We start from the raw sequence: 27,643 nt of genomic DNA, 5'->3' as shown, positions 1-27,643 counted from the left end.
GGTGCCGCTCCCGCGGGCGGCAGGGGGCGCTGGCGGCCCCGCGGACGGCGCGGCGCAGGGCGGGCCGCGGCCGGGGCTGCCCGGGCACCGCCTGATCGCGGGGCGGGCGCGGCGCGCGCGGGGCCGGCGGGGCGGCCGCGGGGCGGAGGGGCCGGCGGGGCCGGCGGCGCGCGCGGGCGGGCGGGCGGGGCGGGGCGGGGTCCTCGCGGCCCGGTGAGGTCACTCTTTGTGGCGGCGGCTCCAAGATGGCGCCGGTGCTGGCGGAGAAGAAGCTGCTGGGGCCGGACGGGCCCGGCGGGGCCGAGCTGCCCGGCGAGGAGGACGAGGGGCAGAACCTCTGGTGAGCGCCCGCGGCCGCCCGGGGCCTGCACGGCGGGGCGAGCCCCGGCTCGGCCGGGCTGCAGCAGAGCGCGGGCCCTCGGCCGGGGCAGGGCCGCGCTCGGGCCCCGCGGGCGGCAGCGGCGGGGCCGGGGGCCAGCGCTGGGGGGGGCCGGGGGAGCGTGACGGGAGCCCCGCGGCCGCAGGGACAGGAGAGCGGGGCTGAGGCAGAGAGGGGGAGCGGGGACCGCGGCTCTGCGGGACATCCTCGGGGCCGGCTCCGGCAGAGGCGATCTCGTGTTTTTTCGGCTTTTATTTCTAAAGAATGCTTAAAAAATATCTACGGTGGTAGAAAGGCTTATATAGAATGCAGCAATCGATTGTGATGAGAGTTAGTTGAAAAGTAATGTTTTGCAGTAATGTGGCCTCCTATGAGGGGGAACTTTAAATGTTCCTGCCTGTGGTTTAGAAATCATTAAAGCTGTTCTCTAGAAGGTAGGATGCTCGTGGTGGTTTGGAATGAAATTGGCCTTTAGGTGTAACAGCAGCCCTGGTTTGTAAATAGCCCGCATTTGCCGGGGCCGTCGGTGCGGATGTGCTGAGCTCATGGTGCTGTCACAGCCTGCGCTCGCTCCGTGCCGCGGAATAACGCGGCTGCTCTGCTGCTTTTCCAGGTCCTCCATACTCAGTGAAGTCTCTACACGGTCCAGATCTAAATTGCCATCGGGCAAAAATATTCTTGTTTTTGGTAAGTAACACATGCAGCCAGTTGGTTGTGGGTTTATTGCTTTTTTATTTGTAGAAACAAAGTGTGTTTCAAACAACGATTGGAGCAAACTGACACATGGGTTTGTTACAATTGGGTTATGTAATTTGATCTGTGGTCTTGTCTTCATGCTTATAGATTTTCTTTCTCTTTGATTTACACGGTTAGATTTATAGCCTATTTTAAATAATGATAGAGAAGAAGATAGTTCTTCATTCTTATTGTTCTGCTATAAACCATTGGATTCAGATGAAATACTTGAAAGAGAACAGCACATAAGTGTGATTTAGAAGTGTACAAGGATGCTTCTCATTAATCAAGCAAGTCGTGAAAAAGTCTTTTTTATGAAGTTAAATGTAATTCTGAAGGTGTCTTTTTTTCCTGTACAAACTTACTGGCAGGTGATGATGGTTCAGGTAAAACCACACTTATGGCTAAAATACAGGGAGCAGAGCATGGCAAGAAAGGAAGAGGACTGGAATACTTGTATCTGAATATTCACGATGAAGACAGAGATGGTAAGTTTCTTCCACATGTAATCTCTTTAATTAAGTAGCTGACATGCTATTTTAATAATTGTGGTTTGATGAGTGCATTCTGGGCTGCACTCAAGTAGCTGATTCAGCATGGTGCTGTGAGTTTTAGGAGCTGTGTGCATTTCTGTGGAGGGAAAGGTGTTTCCCAGTCAGTGTCTGTTCTCCCTCCTGCCCTGCTGACAGCCTGACCTGTGGGTGGGCAAAGGCAGCTCTGGGGATCCCCTCACTGGCAGGGGAGATCCCTTTGCTGATGGTGACTTTGTAGGAGCTGTAATGACATTGCTGTGGCTACTTTGTGACTAGAGAAAGTGAGTGATACATCCATGAGAATTTCGTGCTCAAGATGGATTTCTGGGCACAGAGGTTTGGTGTTTCTCATGGGGGCTGTGTGTGGAATTTTGGTTAGCTATAACAGATGTTTTGCTGTAGTTGACTGAGTGAAGAACAGAACTTAAAGTCAGAAGTAGTATTTCCTTTTCTCAAGTTGGAGCTGGTCTCTTTGCCCCTTGTCTTTTTGTTGCTGCTGCTGATTGCTTGTCTCTACTGTATGGAGGGAGATTATGCCAAGAGTCCATTTAAAAGCAGGTATCATTATTTGTATTTTTGGGAAGGTTGGGGACAGGAAGAGATGGGGAGTGAGTTTGTTGTCTTTGCTCCTAAATCTGCCTCTGCTGATCTCATTTTGGGCAAGCTGCTAGACCTCCTTGGGTTGGTTTGTCTTTGAAAATGGGGAATGACGGTGTTCCTATTCATGACTTCCTTCTGAGTTCATAAGAGGGAAGCACTGGTGGTGGTTTGTCCCTGTTCCTGAAAACAAACAGACTAGGAAGGTCCTATAATGGTATTTTGAAACTGGAGATGCGCTGAAGGCTTGCAGGAGTGATTAAGTGCCATATGTGACTGGTTGTTATGGAGATTGGTCCTGCACTCACGTGGCAGGAAGCTGCCTTTGGATACTAAGTTAGGCACAATGCAAGGATGAGTACATTGTCATGTCTTCCAGTGGCCTCCTTGCAGCTCCTAAAAATCTTTTGGGCTGTAATTTTGAGTGCTGAGCCATTCTTGGCTTCTTCAGGTTCTGGGTGTGCTTTTTCACTATGCACAGTCTGCTTTAGTGCTGCATAAAAACTTCAGGGGGGAAAAAGCCCCCTATGGTTGGAGGGCTGGGACAGCCTGTGTCATCCAGCCTCTTGCAGCCTCAAAGGAGATGGTATTATGAGCAGAAAAATGTTTGCTGTGCTATTTTTCCTGGGGTTCCCTATCAAACCTCAAGTATATCCCTACACGGAAAATATTCTGGGGCTATTCCTGAGTGTCTGAAAGCGATAAGTATTTGAAGTGATTAGGAGAGGCCTGTCATAAGAACTCAGGCAGCACTAGCAGGGAAAAAAGAGATCTTTTTGACTGACTACGGGCTCAGCTGGCCAATTCAGGTCTTCATGCATCCCTCTAATGGGTGTGTTAGGAGCTAATAATACGTGCCTTTTTCCTTTCTGTCTCATTAGTGTCATCCACAAGCAAAATAAATAGCAAAGTGGGTCAGGACCTCCCAGCAGGCAGAGATAACGCTCTTTCTTCTCTAGGACAGGTTTGGATTTGGTTTTGAAACTCTCTGTGTGCTTCAGATGAGTGTATACTCATATACCGATTTAGGAACAAAGCCTTTATAATTGACCCACAATTCTTGGAAGCCATAAAGAAGCTGAGGGTAGGCATTCAGGAGCTCAGGAGCAGATGAGTGATTCTGAGGGTCTCAGCTTTTTGTTATACTCCAACCTAGCCAAGACCAGATCACAAGGATTTCCAGGGGTGCCAGATCAACACCGGTAACTGAAACTTTGCAGTGGAGTGAGATGATCTCAGCTTCTTTCCCAGGTGGTAGAAGATTTATTTGCTCTCTTTGCCTTATTCTTCTTCATTTCAGACCAGTTTACTCTGTCCAGGAGAAATATTTTCCTCATAGTGCCGAGTCACTCATTATCTACCTCCCACTTCCCCTTGGAAACCTTAAGGAAAATCTGTGTTGTTTCTTATGCCATGGTCTCCCCACCTCCTTCCTCTTCAAGGGATGTTTGAACCTGGCTCCTCCTACATTTAAAGTAGGATTTTTCTGGATTGCTCAATGCAATCTTAGTTTTACAGCTACTTTCCTCCTAAACATCAGCTCAGCAGTTAAATTGTCCTTTTCAGTTTGTAGGAAAGTTTAACAAATGCCGAGAAAGCATCTCTGCCTTGCAGGCCCCCTGTGGCTCACAGAGGTGCCCACTGACTGTCTGGTTTTCCCTGTCCCCTGCTGGTTTCTTGGCAGCTGGATGCACATGGGCACTGTGCTTGTGTCCAGCAGCTCCAGGCCTGTCAGGTGTCCACTGCTCGGTGTGATGTGTGGGCTTTGGTCCCCAAGGTTCAGGGTCACTTAGATTCTAAGTCTGTTACTGAATCTCTGCCTGGGTACTGTCCCAAATGCTGCCTACACCAAGGCATTTGCTCAAGAAGAGGTTTGGAGATGCCTGAGAAGCAATCCTGGGAGAGAGAGGATTCTCCTAAATCCCCAGCTACATTATCCTTGGAGCATATGGCTGCTCCTTCATACATGACACCATAGTTCATCTGGATGAAAGCATTTATAGCACTGGCTTGAAACTTAGCTTGGAATATTAAATGATCTTGGAGCTCGGGCACCAGAGTCTTCCATTACTGGAATTTCTCAGGGAGTGTGACAAGTTTTAGTTTTTTGCCTGTCTTTATGATGAACAGATGTTTTGTGTCTCTGCTGGTTAGTCTGCTTTTGAGGACTGAGAATCTGAATTTGTAGGAGGTAGAAGAGAAGCTGTGCATAATTTTCCTGAAGGATCTGTGTTTCCAGAGTAGCTTTCAGAGGCCCTTGCAGGGCTAGGGCAGAGTTACAGCGGGGATGTAGAGCAGAACAGGGAGCCAGACGGAATGGACTGGTCTGTGCTGTGTGTGTCAGCTGGAGGCACAAACACCACAGGGACATTTCTGAACTGCCCAGGCTGCAAATGCACCTTGGCTGTGCCTGGTATGCCTGGGAAGAAGAGCCATTCTGGGCTTGCATTCTTACTTGTAACAAAATCAAGGAGTCCTGGGTTTTGCCTCAGGTTTGGTCTGGCCTTAGTCATATCATATGCATATTCCAGCTGAACTGGTTGTTCCAGGTTGAGCCAAGTCTTGCTGCTGCACTGTTTCTAATGGGAAAATTGTCTTTTCTTTTTTTTTTATCCACATCTTTAAAGTGGTTCTCTTGGTGGTTTTCTCCTTTTTTGCTTCTCTTCACAGCTTGAGCAAGGGATATCTAATTGCCACTGATATCTTTTGGATAAATGTAGATGTAGTTGCAGTTCACAGAATCAACCATGTGCAATAAAATTCATCAAAGCTGGAAAATCTTTTTCAGGACTAAAGGGATAATGGAATAATGACAGGATTTAGACATGTGGTTTTAGCACCTTTTGTAATAGCCTGTAATAAGTAGCCCCTGCTTTTCCAACAGGATCTGGTAATTTTTTGCTCTGTTTTTGTATCTTGTGTCATGGCCAGTAAGAAGGGCCCAGTTAACATTCATGACTAAGTAGGAGCTTGACATGGTGCTGACAAAGCTGAATTTGCCATCAAGTCCTTCCAAATTGTGAGCACCCAGTACTGTATTTTTAAGTGTGTTTTATGTTTTAGCAAGTGTAAATCACAAGACATACCTCTGTCCTGTAAGAAAAAAAGCAAAACCTTTCCTTTTCCTACAGTGTTACATTTTTTTGTTAAAGTACATTTTAACATGAGTGCAAGGCTTCCAGGCTTCCTAGCAGGCTGGTTTTGAGTGGTAGTTCCAGCTGCATTCTAGTTCCACCTGTATTCTAGTTCCAGTCTGCATTCCAGATGTTAAGCAAAAATTAAATCCTTAAGGTGGGCAAAGGTGCTTAGCAAACAAAACACTTTTAACCTCAGATATTGGCTTTAAAAAGTGACTTAGAAGCAATGAATTTGGAAATTATTAATTTTTGTTATTTGCCAAAGTGTGAAAGCCTTTTCTGCAGTCAGAGTACTCCCCACAGGAGAATCCATTAGTGCTGATGAGAGCTGTAAACTTGCATAAACTATGGATAGATTTGCATTAGGTTTTCAAAACTTCCATTCATGCTCCAAGGAGACAGTTGTACATACACACAGTTCATGTCTATTAATAACCTTTAGCTCATAGAAAGCTCACGGGGTTTTTATTTACTGGGAGGCTGCTGCTTTAGGGCATGTACAAAGGATGCTTCTAGAATGCAGGGTCCTGCACAGATGTTTTGTTTACTGTTGTGTAATAGCAAACATGTAAATGTGTTCACATTGTGTCCTACCTTGCTTTCTGTTTTTCCAGACTTTTCCTAGACCTTGCCTCTGACATCAGAGGTCTTTGGGAGCTTTAGATTCAGACCTCCAGTGCTGTGGGAATCCCTGTGGTGCCAGTGATTGGTGCCCTGGAGGGGGGCAAGGGAGGGGGAACAGTGCTGGGTGTGCACAGGTGCATTTCTGAGCTCCACAGGGATTACCCTGACTGATGGCTGGAGGGTGGATCGAGGGGTGCAGCTGGAGGAAGCAGAGCTGTAAGTTCACAGCGTGGCTGCTGGTCTGATTGTGTGCTGGCTGATGTTGGAATGCCTTAGGACAGCCCAACAGAACTTAGAACAAATGCTGAATGTGGGCTGCCCACATACAGCCCCTTGATGAGATCTGTCTGCAACTGGGCTGCTCAGTAATTTTGTCCAAGGTCTGATTAAACAGGTAGGATGTATGTATCTGTCATCTTTTCTTCTTCCAGATTTCCTAGGCAAGCTTTTGCCTGTTTCTGGAGTCAGGAGAGATGGATTCCTTCCTGGAATAAAGTTGCGATAGCCATAGTAACTGGATCTATTTTGTGAAGCTGAAAGATTCAGGACACGGAAGTACAGTGAGGCAGGGTAATTATGAAGCTCAGTAGCTGCTTTGAAAATCTGGGTTCTGCAGTGCCTGGTTTGCAGATCTGTGTGTTTCAGAAGTCACATATTTTGTATGTAGTGCAAGAGAGACTCGCTGTTCCCTCTGGATAGCTGTAGTAAAATAGGGAATACTTAGGAAGAGTCTAAAAGATAGAATCAATGAAGTTGTTCCTCTTCAGCAGGAAGTTCTGATGATAATGTAATTATTTTCTTTCTTTCTTTTTTTCTTTTTTTTTTTAAATTTGGAAGAATTGGTTGTTCATGGTACCTAATACATAATTTCTGGAGCAAACTCTTTTTTCAGTTCTTATATTCTTGCCAAGAATTCAGTTTTGGGGTAAAATGCAAACTTTCTGTCCCAGCTGATCCCCCTCTACTTTACCTTGCATTCCACCAAAGTATCCAGCCACTATCAAAACACTTGTGGGAGAGACACAAAAGCTAAAATACCAGGTCATTTCTCCAGTGCTCATTTTGTCAGGAGCCTGCAGAAGGAGCCAGTGTTAAGTCAGTGTGAGTTAAGAGCAGATGGCACAACCTTGCTGGGAAGGTGGGAAGTTCATCCTGTATTTGCTTCTCCCACTCCTGTGCTAGAAACCTAAGCTGCTTATTGCTAGTATCTTGTTTGCAGCTTATTTCTGCTGGGAGGTGTCTCGAGTGTGTGAAGCCAGCTTATGTGTCTGGGAGACCCCGAAGGCAGCGTTCATCCCCTGCTGGCCTGGGGCAGGGCCACCCCTTTGGGCCTGCACTTCCACATCCTCTGTGTTCTGGCTTCACTGGCTTCACTGTGCATATTCTAAAGCAGGACTGTTGTGCAGCAATTAAAAACCCTTGTGAGAGCTGTTCTGAGTAAAAGCCCAAGAACAGAAATGATTTTTTTAAAGGAAAATGTTCTGAACCCAGAAAGGAAAGCATCTACTGAGTAATGTAGGCATTTACACAGGAACCAGGCAAAGTCTGCAGGTAGCTGGGTCTGCTCCTTGCACTGAGAACTGATGCTCTCATCTGGTCATTCCTAGCCTGGCAAAGCCAAACCCTGGCATCTGCTGGGTTCCAACTGTGCCTTTTCCTTTCAGATCACACTCGCTGCAACGTCTGGATCCTGGATGGAGACTTGTACCACAAAGGGCTGCTGAAGTTTGCAGTTTCTGCTGAATCCCTGCAAGACACCATCGTGGTCTTTGTAGCAGACATGTCTAGACCTTGGACTGTTATGGAGTCTTTACAGAAATGGGCCAGTGTCTTGCAAGAACACATTGATAAGATGAAAATTCCTCCAGAAGAGATGAGGCACATGGAGCAGAAGTGTAAGTCTTTGTGCATCTGTACATTCCTGTTGGTTTTTTCATTAGCTCTCACAACTTTTGATGGATTCCTTTGGGTTAGTGTTTTGAGAATGGGTTGGTTAAGACTTACTTTGAAGTTGTGTGCAAGTCTAATTCAAATAGACTGTGTTAGGCTTTAAAACAACTCTTCCAGTTTTGCTGTGCTGACAAAACATCAGGTGAATTATTGGTCTAGATCCTGGGCAATAATGAGATTTTGATAATTTGATTTTTAAAAGGGGCAATTTAAAAAAAGTAACTCAATAAAATGACAGATTCACTTTTTAGAAAACGGTGACAAAATTCAGTGATGAAGTGAGCTGTCTGCTTTCCTGTGATATCTTAGCCAGGTCCCACTCTCATACTGTGCTTGTCTTACAGAAGGTCTCTTTGCCCTTGTTTTTCTGGTGGCTCAGACTGTGATCCTGGTGCAGCTAATTGTGTCTCACTACAGCCATTCCTACCCTGTGACTTTAGGAATGTTGTGTATAAATTAACCTTCTTTCCTGGCATATCTGTGGCAGAAAAGAATCTGGCACTGGCAAGCAGTCATTGTTGCAACTCCTTTCCTGAGGTAGTTTTGAATTTTTCTTGAGATTTTTTTTTTCTGTTTTCATATTGAATTACTCCAAAATAAATTCCTTTAGTGGAAAAGACCTTAGCAACTTCCAGTCCTTTTCAGATGAAGTAGATTCAGACTGATTCTCTCTGGTTGCTGCTTTGCCTCTGGGCTGGTGGCTGTCTTTGCTGGAGTGTGGAACCCTTGGAAATATGGTCTGGTGGCTTCCTGAGGGTCACTTTAGGGAGCAGTGTGATCTGTTTGGCCTGTGAGCACTCAGGTGTATTTGTATAGCTGATAATCCTTTCTGAATGTTAAATATTATGTTCCCAGAAGCCTTGTGCCTACAGCATACCAGCTAGAGTTTAAAATTAATGATTGAAACCACCCAGGTTTGATCATCAGGTTATGTTTAAACAAAAAGTAAAATATGAGGATTTTTATGGGAATAATTGGGGGGAGGTTGTTTGTCAGAGATTTTTTGGGAATGGGAAATGGAAAGGCAGTTCTGGTATCAAAATCCAACAGCTAACCCATTTTTTACTTTTCTGAGACACAGCAAATGCTATGGCAATCCAAGTAAAGGGGGACTTTGTGCACTTAAATTTTCCTTTTGAAAAGAGAAGCTTTTCAGCCTTCCCTTCATGGTGCACTCTGTGAAGGAGCTATGGCAAAGCTCAGGCACCCTGTTTGAGGAACTTAGAAGACTTTCCAGTAGTGGTATCCTAGAGAATCTAGATTAAAGTATCATAGAAACTCCTGGTTTCTTGTGAGCTCTCCTGGAGTCAAGGGAAGAGGAGATGGGAGAGGGGCTGAGTTCCTCCAGCACAGCTCCAGTGCCATCCCCTGGCTCAGTGGGGGCACACAGGGCCCTGATGTCTCCTGTTCTCAGGCCCTATGTGGGACACTTGTGTCACCTGGATACATCTCTGGCTTCTTGCAGACTGTCCCTAGGGCCAGCTCTGGGCTCAGAACTTCGGCCACCATGGCTTGTAATTCTCTTAGCAGCTCATGCTGAGGAAAGGCCCATTGTAAGTGTGTCAGGATAATGGATTGGGCAGGGTAGAGCACACGTGCCTGGTGAATGCCTTGGGACTGCTGCCCATGCTAGCTGAGCATCTCCTTACTGAAATCCTGCTGCCTGTGCCTCCTGGGGTGGGCTGCCACTTAGAAAATGAAGTCACTGGGTTGCAACAGCCCAAATGTGTAAAAACCAGGATAATAAAGTGCACATGAGGGCAGTAGGAACATAGAAATGGAGTGCAGAGTGATGGGATGTGCTGAATTAAAGCCCCCTGCAGCATAAGACATGGATGTGTTTCCTGGCTTCACCTGCAGAATATTCCCTTACTCCTGCTCCTCCATCCCGAGCTGAATGTCCACAGTGCTTTCCCTGGCTGTCACACACAGCACCAGGAACCCTGGGGAAACACTGCCCAGTCCTGTCCCACTGGCATCTGATGCCTTAGGTTTTAACTTTTATATTTTTCAAATCCTGTACTGCTTGGTATGTAACTCTGAAGTTTCTTGTAGCCTGTTAATTTCTGTCCTGTCGTGCCAGGCAGACGTAACAAAGCCTCTCCAGGCCTGCTCTTCAAGGACACCCAGACCATCCTAGGCCCAAAAAGTACAAACCAAAGGGCCTCTAAGGGGGGCAAGCTGAGGGGAATTACATCATTAAACTGAAGCTTTAATTGGAGAATTAACCCTGCTATGCAAATAAACCAAACCTATAAAAGTGTGAAGAACTCGTGACCTGTTGTCCATCTTGGGGTCCATCTGGGCAGTGGCCTCTGGCCCCCCAAAGACCTTTGAAGGCCTTTCAAATAAATACCTACTTTTATTCTCTTACTCCTGTCTAGTCTCTCTTTCTAGGAGGCCTCTTAAGGCATCACATCCACCTGAAGTGCTGCAAGGCTGTTCCTTCTCCAGTGCTAAGATCCTAAGAGTTTCCAGAGGTCCCTTTGTTACCTCACTCTTCTCAGTGGAGTTGGACTTTGGACTGCTTGTCTCTGCTGGCAGGGTTTGTGAGGCCTTCCTGCACCCAGCCCTTGCTCCTGTGTTTGCTGGTTGAGATACTGACTCTTGGCTTGCCTGGGTGGGTGAGAAACTTCCCTTTGGGAGTTCAAGAGCCTCCAGAATGGGCAGCAGGACACACATGGAAGCAACAGGCTGCCTTGCTCGGAATGTACCCAGAGCATTGTCTGCCTGCACTCACTGCCATCAGCGAGCTGCTCTGGAGGTTCCTTGCTAAGAGCTTGGCTTATGTGAACTCAGATACATAATGTCAACTATGCTAATTTAATTCAGGCTCAATTGTGATAAATCATTATTTAAATAACATATATTTGAATAATTATTTCAGGGGAGATGTGAATGTTGCCTCCCCTATTTAAGACAGCAGAGCAGATAAGGCAGCTGTCAGAAATCAAGAGCTGCAGAAAGGAGCTGTATTGGTAAAATAGCAATTATACCAATGACCTCTGGGGTGTTTGAAGCTAAAGAATTGAAACACAGTAATATTATTTTGCAAATTGTGTACTGTCCCATTCAAGCAGAATTAATTTCAGAATACCTAACTTTTTTCTTTTTTAGTCTGACATAGAGCTGAAAGATTTCTTAAGCTAAAAGATAAAAAAAAAAATGTATCCAGGCATCTTTTGTCTAGGAATTCTTTTCACAAGACTAAAATTTTTAATGATCAATAAAGATAGGGCTACAAGTGATTGTAAATAGAGTGTAAATATGGATTGATATTCTTAGAAAAATACTCTATTTTCTCATTCTGCTGTTCAGGGCCTTTGTAGTATTTGCCTGCATTTCCACATGCAGTTAAGGAGCACTCCAAGCCTGAGCATCTTATTGTTGCTGGAACAATCAAACCTAAGAATAATCATGGATTGCTGTCTCAGTGCTTCCAGTCAATGCATGTCCTGAGTGATGCAGCAGTTTTTGGTGGCATTACCTTGCAGTGCCTCGTGTGAACAACAGCAATATGAGCAAAACAGTTTGCTGGAACCTTGCTGTTTTTTGCTCTGTTCAATGCAAAACTCTAAAAAGCCACAAGTTTGGTAGATAAATCAGCAGTCCGTAGTGGAGGTGTGATTTTAATGGCACATCATCACCTGGTGAGAATTTTTTAAACATAATAGGCCATTCTGAGTACTCAACCTTAGTGATGGGTGGGAGAATATTACAGATTTGCCCGAGGAACTGTTGTTTTTCTGGCTTCCTATTTTATGTGCATCATCTTAGGTGTGTTTCCTGTTCAAAAACCTTAAACCAAAGTAATTTTCACTACTTCTTAATAAAGAAAAGAGTTGTTTTCCATACCATATAGAAGCTGATTCCTCAATTAGAACTGTGTGGAGGAGAAAATATTCATAGCTTGCTAGAAAAAACGAAAATGAAAAGCTTATGTGAGCTGTTTGGATGCACAACTTTATTTCCATTAAATATGGATACTTTATATCCAGTAAAAGCCTGAGAGTGGAGCTCAAAAGAGAAATAGCTGTGGGAGGTAAGAGAAAGTATGAAATTGCTGTGTGTCAAAGAAGTGCTTTAACTGCAGTAAGCTGCTTTATTTCCTTGTGAGAGTGCAGTTCATTCACTGGGGCATCTGACAGTACCTGGGGTACAGGTTCACTTGGATTTAGCAGGACTAAGTTCTGAATGGGAATGGGGGTTGAGTGGAAGCCTTGAGCAGTGTTTAAGCACCTACTGCTGGCAGGCACTTACACTTGTTTCTGAGTTAAAGTGGTTTCTGTGTGCTCAGGATGCTGTAGTCAGAGGTTCTTGCTCTAGCTGTTACCTTCTGTCACTCAGGTAGTTGTTTGTTCAGGAGTCTTGTGTCCCATTGCTCAGTGTCTGGCAGGGATTAGTGCTGGGCCCAGCTCCACAGGGAAGGGTTTTCTCCCTCCATGTGTGAGGTGTGGCCTTGGTCAGCAGTACCCAGCAGCAGCACTCCTGGGGAGAGGGGGGAGCTGGGAGTCGTGGCTCTCTTCATTCCCATTCAGCAGAAATTCATGAGGAGAAAATTCGTGAGGATGAAGCCATCAGACTTCTGAAATTTCTGTGTTGCATTTGCTCTTATTTACATTACTAAAATTCTTAGAGCATCTTTTGTTTTCTCATGTTGTCGAGTGTTACTCTTTTCAGGAGAGGCTTTTATTCCCCTAATTTGAAGGGGTTTATGCCCCCATGTATCTCAGTGAAGAAAAGATTCTTTTGCTTTGATACGAACAAAAGCCAGGAAAGGAATCCTATCTGATTATAATGCTGTGGTAAATTGAGAGCTGTATTGTCAAATAGTCTTTTCTGTGTGATAAAGTCAGAGAGGCTCATCTGAACCATTGTGGGAGATGTAGATGGTATTCTTTAAATTGCTCTAATACACTTGGCCTCAATAGTAAATAGTAATGGGAAAGCTAATAAAAGTAAAGAAGCACTTCAGAAAAACCCTTTTCTAGTTAAAGGCTTTTGGTGAGATAGTAAACACATGTTATGGGCAGAATGTAGAATGGAATTTTGATTTGCTGTCGCTGACTAAGAAACAGTCCCGGAGGAAGCATCCCTTGGAGCACTGCTGTTTCCTCTCCACCAGACGGCACTGCCTCCCCACGTTTAAAGCAACTGCATTCCTTTTTCATTTGTTTGTGTTTCCTTGCACCCTGGCATATATTGAATTGGTGATTGGGAGTCTTATGGTCTATATTTAGTCTGGGGTTTTTAAGCTTTTCTCTGGAATGGAGCTCTCTTCTTTTCCACAGGAATCACACAATTTTATATTTCAGCTAAACATTGTAGATTGTGCAGCTCTGAACAGAAGAGTTTTTCTGATTTGTTCTTCCTTTCACACACCCATTCTATTGCAGGAATGGTTCCTATTTTGAAAATGTACTATGACTTCTTTTTGCAAGGTTTGTAGAAGAAAATTCCCTGAGGTTTTACCATTTGCTAACCTCAGGAGGCCTGCAGTGCACTGCACTTCCTTCCCTGGCACAGGTTGTGCTGAGCAGCCTCTCTGTGTGGCTGGGCTAGAGACTGGTGGCTTTTCTGAGGAGTTTTCCTTACTGTCCCTACAGTCACTCTGCTCCCACTGTTTCTAAAATAAAGGTGCCTTTGTGGGAGCACATCATGGAGTTTGCTTGGCTCTTTCTGCGAGGGTTCCTCATGGCTGAGTGAGGAGGAGGAGGCTTTGGAGGGGGGAGAGCCCTGGGCCTCGGGGCAGTGCTGTGCCTGGAGCAGCCACATCCAGGACACAGGTTTAGCTGCTCTGTGCCTTTGGTCTTGAATAAAAGACATTAAAGTGTAGACTGCAGCCCAGATTTGATAATGCATGTGTGGGCTCACAGAGCATTTCCAAAATGGCCTTAAAATTCCTTAGGTGCCTCAGTATTTGATAGTATTCAGTATTATTGGAACACTCACTGTTGCTGTAAAATTAAAATACTGAAAACATAGAAAGCATCTAGTTTCCTCTGGACCCCACTGTAGTTTTCCAGGATACAACTGAATCTCTTCAGGTAACATGCAGATGCCCTTGAGTCTGGGTTTACGCAGGTAGGTTTTATATTTCTAGCACTGGATGCCTGCAACAGAAATGTAGAGTGGTAGGAACTAAAGTAATTGTTCATAAGAAAAAGTGGCTGTTTCAGGTTGGTGTTTTCTGTGTACATCTATGTTTTCACCATGCTTTCTTCCACAATAGGTACAAAATGCAGGGTGTAGGCTGTGTTGCTAAACCACATTTATGTTTTCTGTTGTCAACTGTCGTATAATGAAATGTTCAGGAATATGCATTTGTGCATACTATAGCTCTTGCAGATAATTGTGATTATTTGTAATGGTTCCAGATCCCACTTGATTTAACTTCCTGTAATTTTTGATGGGGGAGAGTTGTGGTGTTGGAAAGGGCAACAAAGCTTAACTTGCATTCAGTTCTCATGTAGTAAAAAATTTTTTAAAAAAGTTGAGATTTCTAGTTAGTTGTAGATGAATTATGGTTTTAAAAGATCCAGTTCCTTTGTTGTACCCTAAGAGTTTCTCTCTTTTAATAGTTATAAAGGAGTTTCAGGAGTATGTAGAACCTGAAGAAGGCTACCAAGGATCACCACAGAGGAGAGGCCCTTCGTCTGGCCAGGAGGATGAACATGTTTCCCTGCCCCTCGGAGACAATGTGCTGACTCACAACCTGGGCATCCCTGTGCTGGTGGTGTGCACAAAAGTGAGGCTCTGCTTCTGTTTGCTGCTATGCAAGGGTTTCATTGCTCCTCTTGTAGGAGGGATGCTGTCTACAGACATGCAAAATGAGTTCTGGATTAACGGTGAAGGGGTTTGTTTTACAAGTGAGCTTCTGCCATCACCATCAATTTTTACTTTTATGGAATAGTAATAACTTTCTCAATTATCTGTTAATTACTTTAGCATTTGGTTTATCGGTTTGGTTTTAGAACCAAAATAAATGTGATGGGAGTGTGTAAGATTAAAGAAGGTGGTTTAAGATGTGCTGGGATTAAATGCCTGGGTTTTTCTGGTTTGTTTTCCTGCCTCCCCCAGTGTGATGCAGTGAGTGTCCTGGAGAAGGAGCACGACTACAGGGAAGAACACTTTGACTTCATTCAGTCACACATCCGCAGATTCTGCTTACAGTGTATCCTTTCCTGTGCTGAGGAGATTGCCTCTAATATGGAAGAAAGAAGAGATGTTTTCATGTTGAATTGCACATAAAGTTAATCCAAGAAATTGCTCTGCAAGATTGCTTGGTATTTGCTGTGTAACATTTGATTTTTTGAAAATGTTGACGGATGTATAAAACCTTCTCTAGTTTTTAAATTGTGCATGGGATTTGGAGCTTTTGTTCCTTTACAAAGGACTGGGTTTACATTTTGTGAAGTGTTCTTTCTTGGTTTTCCCCTCAGAATTTGCAGTTCCCATGTAAGCCTGAGATCTCATCTGTGTATTAAGTTTTTGACTTTTTCCAAGTTAAGTAGGATGCAATTTCCATGTAAGCCTGGGAAGATGGATAACTTTCGTGTATGTCAAGGAAAAGTGCCATGAGTCTTGTCATGTTATATCCCCTCCTCTCCCTGAATGCTAAATTCTCTAGTTTTGTCTTGAACTACTGCTCAAAGCTAAGTCTAGTAGATATAAATCTATTAACTCCTGCTTTGAAATTCTTATTATAATTTAGAAACTGTATCTTACATAATTTTCCTTAAATAGAAACTCAGATGGGGCTGCCTTGATTTATACATCAGTTAAGGAGGAGAAGAACCTTGACCTGTTGTATAAGTACATTGTACATAAAACCTACGGTTTCCAGTTTACCACGCCTGCCTTAGTGGTAGAGAAGGATGCAGTTTTTATGTAAGTCACTTGGACAAGCAGCATGGTGTCACATTGGTTTTTATTAAGCACTGCATGTAACATGTATATAAAAATAAATGGAATGGTTTGTTGTTCAAAAGCTTAGCATGCAAGTCCTGTGGAATCTCAAATTAAAAAAGCAACTTAGTGTGTATTACTTGAATCAGACTATACCATTCCAGTTTTTGTGTCCCTGGAATTTAGCTGAGAATTGGGACTGACCTGTAAGAAAGTTGCCTTATTTAAGTAGAGGACAGTGTATAAATGATCTCTGTAGAAGTTACAGAAAAGGCAAAGCTTTCTTCCTTTTTACAGACCTGCTGGTTGGGACAATGAGAAGAAAATTGCCATTTTACATGAAAACTTCACAACAGTAAAACCAGAAGATCCATATGAAGACTTCATTGTAAAACCTCCTGTAAGAAAGGTAAAAAGAGATTATTTCTTCCTGTACCCCAGCAAATAAGTGGAGTTTGCTTGAATAGCTGCTAAGGACTATCAATATGGAAGAACTCCAAATATAAATGTAACTTCTTAAAAAATCTAATTATGTGAAACATCAAGCTTTCATTTACTTAAAATACTGCAAGCAAACTCAGAAACCATGCACCTTATTGAATGAAAGGCAGTCCAGGAATAGCTATTTTACATTTTACCACTTTTGCATGTGTGGGGCAGAAACACACCCAGAAAATGGAGAATTTCTTGTAGGACATTTACATTTGTACATTTGGCATTGAGGTTACCATGCAAAGGCAAAGCAAGGTCATCTCAGGTCTTTGAAGAGATGCTGATGATATCAATATCCAAATTTAAAAAGATGAATGTGGCTACTTACCAAGTGCTCATCTTTTAGGTCAGTGCTCACAGGCTGGCATCACTGTTAGTCTGCTCCAATATTTTTTATTTTACAGCATTTTTTAATGACAACTTCTTTAATGTTACTATTAAATGTGAAAGAACAGTAAAAAAAAAAAAAGTGAACAAGAGTCCTAAAGGTTTGCCTCTCTCTCTTCCCTTTTGATCACCAAAATATAAAATGCAGTTACAGTAATCCACTTCAGATTTTACTTGAAGTAACAAAATGTTTTGTTCAACAGTTAGTCCATGATAAAGAGCTGGCAGCAGAAGATGAGCAAGTATTTCTTATGAAGCAGCAGGTAAGAATGGAAGAATGAAAATAAGTCTTTACTGTGTAAGATTTGACTTCAATTTCTCCCTTGTTATTGCCTTTGGTTTTTCATTCCTCATTTAAATCACCAGGTAGCTGTTTTTCAGCTTTGCAAATTCAGATGTAATTGTGAAGTAAGACTTTATTCTAAAAATACAAGTAGGAAATATGGTCACTTATCTTAGCAAGCTGAAGGGAAGATATGCTGAGAACTGAAAGAATTTACATGTCAAAGGAGAAGAGGAAGAAGAGACTTTGGATTTCACCATAAAGTTGTATTGATCTGTGAAATATAAATACTTTTAAAACCTAACATCTAAGCACTGCAGTTTTCTTTCAGCCAGAGGCTTGAAAGACGAATGTGTCCAATTTGGCTATACTGTAACTTGTTATTTTCTTTATTACTCTAGTTTAAAAAATATAACAATACTTCCCTATACAGGGGATTATAAATGTCCTGGAGGTTACAGACTGGGGTGTCTCTGGTGCTGGCTTTGAGTTCTGAACTGGCTGTGTGAGACAAAGGCCCAAAGCTTATTTACTCCTTGCAGCTCAGTCCTCGGGAGGCAGAGTTGGGAAGTATAGAAATATCAAAGAGGAATCCCGTAAATGTCAGGAAAACAATCAAATAAATTAATGGTTACTCAGCTTCACTGTATTTTATTCCTCTGTATTCTTTGAAATATATTTATGCATATTTATAATATGCTTAATATGTTGTTTTTGCAGTCATTCCTTGCCAAACAGCCAGCAACGCCTACAAGAGCATCAGTAAGTACATCCAAGGAAAAGAGTAGGAGGTGTTTTGTTTCCTTCAAGGGAAAAGGGAATGATTTGAACCTGCTGAGGTCCATTTTTTGTATTTAAATGTAACTATATAATCTCTCCAAACTGCAGAAAGTAAATAAATAATGAGGCAATATTTTAAAATGTTGCTTGTAAATTCACTGTGGAAACATCTGATTATTGAACAGAAAATTTCCTGCAGTGATTCAGCCTTTCCTGTAGTAGAGGCACATCCCCAAAATAACAGATCTTTTGGGTGCCTGTTTGTTTTCTTTCTCCAGTGTGCATCACTACAGTGCCAATAGAAAGGTTGAAAAAGTAATATGCACGTGACATTAAACTTGCTTTATGTAACTAATCTTTGAAGTTCTTCTCTGATTTGTGTGATTTGGACTTTTTTTAAGGAATCTCCAGCAAGAGGCCCTGCAGGATCCCCAAGAACTCAAGGCAGAGCTGGTCCCGCCAATGTACCCAGTGCCTCACCAATCACATCAGTTAAGAAACCTGATCCAAATATTAAAAGTATGAATGAGCATTTTACTGTTCTATTATGTGTTATTTCCCTTAAAGTGAATCCTCTGCTGTAGAAAGACCTGGGGATTTATTCACTAATAGTATAGTTACTTTAATAACAGAAATGAATTTGTGATATAACTTAGGATTGATTCTTTTCTGGTCATTTATATGACTTGAAATAGAGTTCTGTTACTGCCAAGCAGTCAGACAGAGGTCAACTACATTCTGATTTCCTTAAGTTGCCTCAATACATTTATTATGCATCAGTTGGATTATTAGGGTGGAGACTGCTGTAAACTACAAACAGTTTTATACTTCATATCACTTATTCTGGAATCTACAGTGAACCCCGTTCTATTAAACCCTCTCTGGAATGTCATTTGCTGTAGTAGATGGAGTAACTCAGAAATGAGACCATTCCCTGAGATGCAACTCTGTGGTATTGAAGGGTTTCTTTCCCCTCTGGGCATTAAGGAGGTCTGCAGGGCCAGTGTTGTTTTTTGTTGTGCACTGTAGGGCCGTGCCTCACTTCTGGGGGTAAAATGCTCTTCTGGATCCTGTCCTGTTGCTGAACTGCCAAGTTTTGATTTGTTAAAAGCAGTGTGGCATGAAAGGCTGCACTGGAACATCTGTGCATGTTATTAATGGGCTTATCAGTCTTTGAATTTCATGTCCATACTTAATAATCTTGCTCTTGGCTTCTACATTTATTACAAACTTAAAAGCATACAAATATTTAGATTAAAATTTCATGACACACCCCCCATCATTCCAGAAAAGCAGGAATGTACTTTCAGCCATCTCTGCCTATGCCAAGGTATGCAAAGGACTGGGGTCTTCAAACTGAGCACGGACAGACTTTCTCAGAGGTTTATTTCCTTGATTAGCAAGAGATTTGTATGTATGTGAAAATAAGTTATAATTTACCAGCTCTAAGTGTTCTGTGGGATCTGTATTTGTTTTTTTATTTAGATAATGCTGCAAGTGAAGGTGTCTTGGCTAGTTTCTTTAACAGTCTCTTGAGCAAAAAGACTGGCTCTCCTGGAAGTCCTGGTGCTGGAGGAGTGCAAAGTACAGCCAAGAAATCAGGTATTGGACTTGTTATTGCACTTGTTTTTAATATTTTATTTGGCACCTTGGTCCATGGGTGTGTCTCTTACACTGGTCAGTAAAGTGACAGACCTTGTCTGATGACAATGCCAAAATGTGCAGTGTTTAAAAAAAGAACTAAACTACTGCAGCTTCACAACTCCAGGGCTTCTGTTAAGCCTGATATAACTTAATTCTTCGAGTGAAGTTGCATTGCTGGGATTCCAGTGACATTTCAGTCTTGATCCTGTGCTGAAAGTGCTGATTTCTTTTTCAACTTCAGAATTCCTTCCTTTCTTGATGCTTCGCTGTTACAAAGGAGATGCAGTTTTTTGGGCTTGGACTGGAGTTAGCAGTGAAACTATTGAAATCTCCCCAGAGTTCAAGCTGAAATGAGTTACTGCTTGTGACAGCTTGAAGGTGTTCACTCAGTAATTATTTAGTTCTTATTGTGATCCAACACAGCTGATAACACTGACAAATGGATGCACTCTGTGTGTGCCTGTGACTGCACTGTGTGAGATCCTTGCTGATAAATAATGCAGCAGTTCAGGTGAAAATGAAAGAAGCCTGTCAAAGTACTTGGTACCTACCCAGACCTTGGTGGTGTAAAATGCATTGTCCACCTGATAGACTAAATTTACTGCTTTGAATCTTTGACTGTTTCTGTTCAATACTGGCATTCCCGTCACGCTGAATGTTCAGGAGCTTTCCTTCCAGAATTCTTTCTCTATTAAAGTATTGATAGATCACTACTTCTGATCCCAAGCTTGTGCAATCTTGTGGACTTTATTGGTGATGCCAAACCCACAGTTCCTCGTGCTGAGAGGGGAGTGTAAGGCCTAGACATTCTGAACTGGAAATGAGAAATGTCTGCTGCCAGCCACACTGATGGTTCTGCCAGAGAACCAAGGCAGTTGGAGTGTGGGTATTTTTAATTTTTTTTTAATTGGGAAGGTGTATATATGACATTTCACGCTCTGAAAGCTCAAAAATGTCTAGAATTGGACTTACAGCAAGTCAGGCGTGGTTTTTTGTGTGTTTGTTTCAGCAGGATGAATTCTGTAATTTTGTTTTTATTAAATGTATTTATTCTGAAGATAACAAAAGGGATTTTGTGTTATGTATTATTTACATAGTAATATTGTATCCATGTTATAAAAATACTGAACTAACTCTTTCATAATCCAGAGTGCCCTCTTCAGTTAAACACTGAAAGGTGTCCCCTGCTTCATCAAATGCAGCCTCGTGGTTTACTCAACACAAGGTCAAAATAACTTTTTATAGAAATAGAACTATAAATATTTTTAGGTACTATTTCATCCATGCTTTTTATCTGAAGCAAAGTCAGTTAGGGAGCACCTGGCAAGTGATTAAAAAGCAAACAAACTCAGAAATAAAAGCTGTAATGTCACCTCTCCAGGAAGCTTATTCCAGCACTTAATTTCTCAGTTATTTTGTTCTCTTGTCCAGTGTTTCTGAATCCCAGTACTCTTGGTCTTGTTTGGGTGGCGATGGAGGTCAGTGTAGCCCCTTTGTGTTTGCAGCAGTGTTTGGGTTTGAAAGCTGCTCCCCTTTGCCTGTGACTTTTGTGTGGCCTGCAAGAGCAGATTTGTGTGCAGGATGTGTTGTTCTGGCTGTGACAGTTCTGTTCCCCTGGGACTCTGCTCAGGGACCTGTTTGCTTTGTGCTCAGGAACAACTGGGGGTGGCAGACCAGGCTTTGCCTGCCCTGAGAAGGGGTGACCTGATCTGTGCTACAGATGTGTTCTGTTCACATCTCTCAGGGGGACATGGGATTGTTTTCATCTGTGTGACACTGAACAGGATTTTTTATAACAATTCAGCCAGTTTAATACATTTTCTGCTTCCTGGTAGGAGGGTTTCTACTCTGTATCAAATGACCTCAGTGTCTCAAAATGTTATGTGTTTCCTTTATCACTGTTTTCCATTCTATCACCATGCACCACTTTGGTAATTTATGTAAATAACTTTTTCCCTCCAATCCTATCTTTCAAAATCTTCTGTTGTCCCTTCAGGCACACTTACCTACATATCTGCTATCTTCAATAGCTGGACAGGGTAGATTGCTGAATAAAAGTACTGACCAGTGCTATGGATAACTAATGGGTAATTTTGTGAATTAAAATCCATTCATTTTCTCTGAAATATCAAGGCTTTTTTTTTTTTTATTTCTGTGAAGGTTATGTGAAATGTGATATCGACCACTTCTCCCTTCTCCACAGGACCTGTTATCCTTTCATAGCAATGTGGGTGGCTTGGCAGAACTTGTCGGGAACAGACCCTGTTGGTTGTTGTGCTGGTAGGCTGTTCTAAGCACCTAAAACGTACCTGCAATTTCTGGAAAAACTACTAAACTAGTCTGTAATGGGCTTTACTCTTCCCTCTTTCAGTCTTCTAGAACACTCTGTGCCTTCCAGGACCTTTCAAAGATAACAAGTGGCTTTTTCTTTTGCTTTTTTTTCCCTTGTGTCAGCATTAACTTCTAACTGGAATAGATAATTTCTCTCCTGAAACATGTAGAGACAGCAATCGTACATCCTTCCTTAACTTCTTGATTTTGTTAGACTAAATTAGACAAGTTCTCTTCTAGTCTCCTGCTAGAGGCTGAGCTCTGTTTTCCCCACTAGTTTCTTCATTAGTTCCCATCATTGGCTTATTCTTGTCTTGAACACGAGTGATCAGAATATTGTATCAGCACTGCAGATCTATCTCATTGTAGTGCCTGCTGCAGCAGTTCTCTTTCTTGGGTGGAAGTGCTTCTGCTGAATGAGCTCAAGGTTGGCTTTTCTTGGCTGCATCAAGTTGGCAGCTCCCATTCCTCCCATTTCCTGACTTTGGGAACAGAACAGTCGGCTTTCGCTCGCAGGAGAAGGTGCCTGTTCTTGTCACCTGCTGTGCTCACACCTTAGATGAAGCAGTGTAAGATTAAACTGTCCTGAGAAGGTAAGGGCTCCTTATGCTGCTATCTGAAAAGCTCTTGTTGAGTTTGTGAGGTACCTGGTGCTGGTACCTGATGAAGAGATGACCTGTTCTTTGTGGAAGAGTTGAACAGAACACGTTGGAGAAAGCCTTTTTTTTCCAGCAGCACCCTCTGTGTGAGTAAATATACTAAAATTATCTTTATAGGCATTTCAAATGTCTAAACTGTTTAAAGAGCCCAACACTTTCAGAAGGTTGATGACAAAAATATTTAGCTTTAAAGAGACCATCTGTTTCTCTCATGGCTGTGAATAGCCTGAGGTTGAAACGTTGAGATTCTGTCCCAGGATGAGAGAGACGTTGTGGATCTCAACAATACTGGTCAGCCTAATTGATGGATTGGTTTCTACTGTGACAATTCTACCTGAGAGAAATCTCTCCTCCGGGCAGATGCTGCAGTGTCGTGTCCAGTTTTCCTGCTGTGCACTTCTTCTTGTTTGCCTTTGTTTCTGGACTCTCTTTGATGTCTAGACTACGATATTTCAAAGAACTTCAATTGCTTGTTTCTGTGGTGGATTGTTTTTCTTCATGTGAACTTCTATAGTCACAAAATTATTTCATTTATATTCACAAGAAGATTCTTGCAAATTCCAAGGCTGCTTCTCTCTCTCTTCCTGTACAGAGGATAAAGAACACAGGTTCCCTGCTCTCACTCTGATCTAGCAAGAGGAATAAATTGTACAGAACTGGGGGCATGTAATTGTGCGGAACACATCTCACTGAATGAGGCCATCACTCCTTGACAAATTTGTAGGGAAACTGAAAGCAAGTGTCACTCTCATTCAAAATGGAGGGGAAGCTCTTATTTTCTTAAAAACAGCTCCTTGTATTTCTTCTCCTTTGGAAGGTGCTCCCCCATGGTGGTGATAAAGGGGAGTGTGTTCCCCTGTGTTGGGAGTGTTTTTCCTGTCCACATGAGGTATTTGCTGGACGTTGCTTGGGGTTATTTTGGAGGCCTAAGGAGCCAGTTCATCCAGCATAAAAAACAGTCACAGTTTTTGTTTAGATCTGCTGTTATTTAAGCAAGGATTTTGTGTGGCCTTTATTGGTTTAGGGTTTATGCTTTTTCAGCTCCCCGGTGCTATTAGTCTACATGTGAATTGTTTTGTATTTTAAGTTCTGTTACAGTACATTAGTCAATGTACTAATTCCTAAATTTTGCTTAAATACTCCTACTTTGAGTAGATGCTGTTTAGAGTGCTGTGGCTTATAACTAGTGCTTAGGTCTAAAACCTTCCTAGTGATTAAAGGTAACCTTTTAACTTGGTTATGTCTTTGTACTTTGGAAAAAAACACTTAAATCTCTAACAGTCAAATCTTGCCTTCTTAATGTTTTCAGCATGTACCCTGGAAAAAATCCACCTAATATTTCACACACATTTGAGCTGGAAAACAGATGCTTGTTAAATTCTTTGGCTATGTAAGGAAGCTGTACATGGTTATATAATCTACTTTTTGTCTAAAAATATAGCTTTTTAATCTTAAATGCTTGTATGCTCCATGCATTAGGATATATTGTTCCAATTTTGGTGATGAATTTGTCCGTGGGTTTATAATTTTCAGAATCACTGAGGTAAGCTGAGGGTTCAGTTAGGGAATTGTTAAAAAGTTTTGAATCTAATATAAAAATGTAAGATATGCCTTTGCATGAAGTACTTCAGTGTGTCTGGTTCCAATTGAAGAAGTCCTTTGAAATGACTGCTTGGCGATGTTACATGAATATGCAATTCCTGTCCCCTTTTTAAGGGAAACATTGGCTGCAGATATGAGAGTTCTCCCTGTTAGTTGTTTCATATTCAAATGCAGTGAGTACAAGTGTGACCAAACAAATGGGATTTTTTTTTTAGCAGGTGTCCTACATACCTTGTGTTTAAAAGTTGGTTTAAATAGTCCTTGCTATCATTGCTAATAATAGAATTGTGTATGGCTGATTTTTATGGAAAATTCTAAATACAGTTATTTTAAAATGTTAGTTGCTATCAGCATATCACTGGTGGTGGTGTGCTTTTTGCTGCTGTGTAGTTCAGCATTTCATCTCTTTAAAGTGGATCAAATTTGAGTCTTTATCAGTTTTTACACAGGCAATACCCTGCAATGTGTCAGGCTCTGTGGTCTTGGGGAGGTGGCAAAATAATGAGAAATAAGTAATATATTGTCATATAAAGGTGATTTTTTGAACACCTGTGCTTGTTGGTTAAAACTTATCACTGAAATTTGAATGCTTTGTGTCCTTTTCCTTTCCAGGACAAAAGACAGTTTTGGCAAACGCTCAGGAGGAGCTGGACAGGATCACTCGCAAGCCTGACCCCATGGTAACAACAAATTCTCCTCCAACAGAGAACGAGGCTTGATAGGGCAGAACAATGCAGATGTAAATGACCAAATAACTATGTATAGTGATCTGATAAGACCAGGAATTTTCTGCTATGGCAGATGCTATCAGTTTTCTTGGGGCAGGGGAAATGAGCTTACTACATCATTGCCTTGTCCCAGTAAAAAGTGCACATTCAGGAAGTTTGCATATAAAATCCCTCTGTATAAGATAACCATTTAGAGTTTATATAGGGCAATTCTTTTGGTTTGGAGGTAAAGCAGGTGCAGCTGCATTTCCTGTTGTGAAGAACACAGAGAAGCAAAATGGAGAATTCTTTCAAAAGTACTACTGACTGCACATGAGACAAGAAAGAGAACTGAAACCCTCTTTCAGAGTTACTGGAATTGGCTACTTGTATGTTTGCAATGCATTATATTCTTGGAGTGGTGGTGGTGTAACAGCATTCATTGGGGGAAAGAAGCCGAGGTGGGGAATGGAGCCCTAAAAGGGGAAACAGATTTGGGACAGTGAGTAACCAGAATGTTGGATTGACTGGAGAGGAGCAATGTTGTCAAATCCTGTGTTTCACAGGGGGTTAATAGTCACTGTTTTTAAAAGACTACTTTACATTGGAGAACTCCAGGCCAAACACTAAGAACCACGGGAATTTATTCTTGTTATAAATCTTGTTTTAGTTTTTAAAGAAGTCTTAAGAGTGTGGATGCCCTTTCTGGTGTAGCTGACAAAGGGAGAAACTAAACTTGTTTAGCTCCAAGTGCCTGGCACAGTATGTGATGTGTCTTTAGAAGGTGCTTGAACTTATTGTGCACTGTAGTACAAACAGTCACTGTTCAGTTTTATTTGAAAAACAGTAGTTTGGCAATTTGTATTTAATTTTAAATCCTGTTTCCTGATAGCTTCTGCCTTTTTTATGCCAAGAGGCTGGCCTATGAAGAATGGTGGGTGATGGATCATTTTCCCATAATGAAATGTGCTACAGAACACTCTCAGTATTTTTTTTTCTTACTTTTTTTGTAACTAAATATCAGCTACCAAGCTAAAATGGATTCCTGCCTTACACCTATGGAGGTTTTTAAAAAAAACTTTCAAGGCCCTAGTTCCAACCACACCTGCTGCAGGTGCAGCCAGCTCCAATTCTGAAGGTAACCTAAAAAGTATGAATGTGTACACGATGGACATCCTGAAGAAGTCGTTTTGTATTTTCTTTCATGTAGCATTTCATTTGGAAAGATGGGTTGTGGTTGTCCCCGTTGCTCTAAGGGAGCCCTGTCCATGGTCACATAAACCATCATTCTGTACAAACAAACACAACTGCTATGGTTACTGAAATGGCACTTTGATTTTATACACAGTATGCTTGTTTTACATGTACACACTACCAGAAATTAAAAATACCAAGCATATTCTGTGCTCTTAATGCTGAAGGGAAAAACCACAATTTGAATTATACAGAGTTTACTTTTTATTGATATGAACTTGTTGTACTAAATCTGATGTCTGGATATAACTTCCCTAATATATATTGTTACTTAAATATACAGAATTAGACTGACCACTAACACAGTGCTGGGTGTTAACCTCAACTCCTACGTTACAGCAAGAGGCTGTTCCTGTAAGCCTGTCTAGACATCTAGAAAGCTAAGAGTATTTACTTGCCTCTTTGACAAACATTAACATGAGTATGTTACTTGTGCCAGTTTTTTTGTTGAAAATACTATATTTTTCTTTTTTTTTCTTTTTTTTTTTTTTTTTTACTTTTTTAATAAATGGTATGACCTGAAGTTATACAGTTGTCTAGATAACAGTTAGACTAAGACTGTGGCTGGCTGATGGTGATGTGGATGCACTTCCTGGTGTAACGGGTGCCAGTTGCAAGTTACCACACCAGAAGTAATTACACACTGTCCTCCTGACACTGAGAAGTGAGATTGGAGACTAAACCATCAAAAATTGGACAGGAAAACTTAAGTGTGTGATTGTAATGGGATAGTTTGAAAACCTCAGTCTGAAACTGCCTTTTTTGTCATCTAACCTGATAAGCACTTTTCTAGCAATATGGCTGAAACTTACAATTGAAGTATTTTCCACATGTATGAAAAGGTTAAGTATACTAAAACTGATCAAAACTGTTACTGTGTGATAACTTACCAGCTTTGCAGAGAGACAAAACAGGGACAGATTTCCAGTTTCTAATTGCAAGTGAATGCTCCTAGTTTACTGAAGAGAGGTGTAAGTAATGTAGCATCCTGTGGGTGCCAAAGTCTGCTGGCTTTGGTGAGCTGCACAGTTGTTATTCTGGTGTCTTCAAGCATTGGAACCAAAGGCCAAATGCAAACAGCCTTTACATTTTCAAGTGAAACTTCATTTTATTTGCAGATACACTTGTATGGTAGACTGTTTAAACTATTATATGCCTATATTTATATGCATTATAGTGACTGCATCTACTGTTCATGTTTAAACTAAGAAAACAAAAGATGAATGCATTCAACTTGAAGCAAATAGAGAAGTTTAAAGATTGGCCCTCCATAAAAATGCTGTGGTTATGCTGCTTGATTTTAAGTTTGCACTTTTTTTATTGGCATTTTAAAAAAACCTGTTTAAACTGAACAGAATTTCGTATTTTATTTAATTTAACTACGTTGAAAGTGACTGCTCTGTACATCGTGAACTTAACAATATACATGCTGTAAATGAAAGTTCACTGTCCTGTATACTAAGTTTATTGGTTTTTCTTCCAACTTACAATTAGGACTGCAAATGTATGAAACAAACCTTAGTCCAGTTGTATGGCTTTAACCAGGTGCAGTATGCAGTCATGTGGAACCTTGCTTTCTAGTGCTGGCAAAACGAGGACGTCTTTAATTACTGGCTTCAATAAACATGAATCCAGACTGCT

The 27,643-nt window shown here is 41.8% G+C and overlaps 1 protein-coding gene across 1 annotated transcript; it reads left to right on the top strand.

Annotated features, from left to right (window-relative positions):
- Positions 1-78: 78 nt before the first annotated feature.
- On the top strand, positions 79-27,643 carry DYNC1LI2 (dynein cytoplasmic 1 light intermediate chain 2). The gene is made up of 13 exons (XM_032121730.1): positions 79-340; positions 993-1,066; positions 1,486-1,602; positions 7,670-7,900; positions 14,537-14,703; positions 15,036-15,129; positions 15,710-15,845; positions 16,161-16,272; positions 16,946-17,005; positions 17,746-17,787; positions 18,207-18,324; positions 19,291-19,407; positions 24,654-27,643. The coding sequence occupies exons 1-13, from the start codon at positions 246-248 to the stop codon at positions 24,758-24,760; spliced, it is 1,470 nt and encodes a 489-aa protein (XP_031977621.1). The 5' UTR covers positions 79-245; the 3' UTR covers positions 24,761-27,643.

The sequence above is a fragment of the Corvus moneduloides genome, chromosome 12 (assembly GCF_009650955.1).
Source record: "Corvus moneduloides isolate bCorMon1 chromosome 12, bCorMon1.pri, whole genome shotgun sequence".
NCBI lineage: Eukaryota > Metazoa > Chordata > Aves > Passeriformes > Corvidae > Corvus > Corvus moneduloides.
Note: the sequence above shows the minus strand (reverse complement) of the source record. Positions and strands in the feature narration are given on the sequence as shown.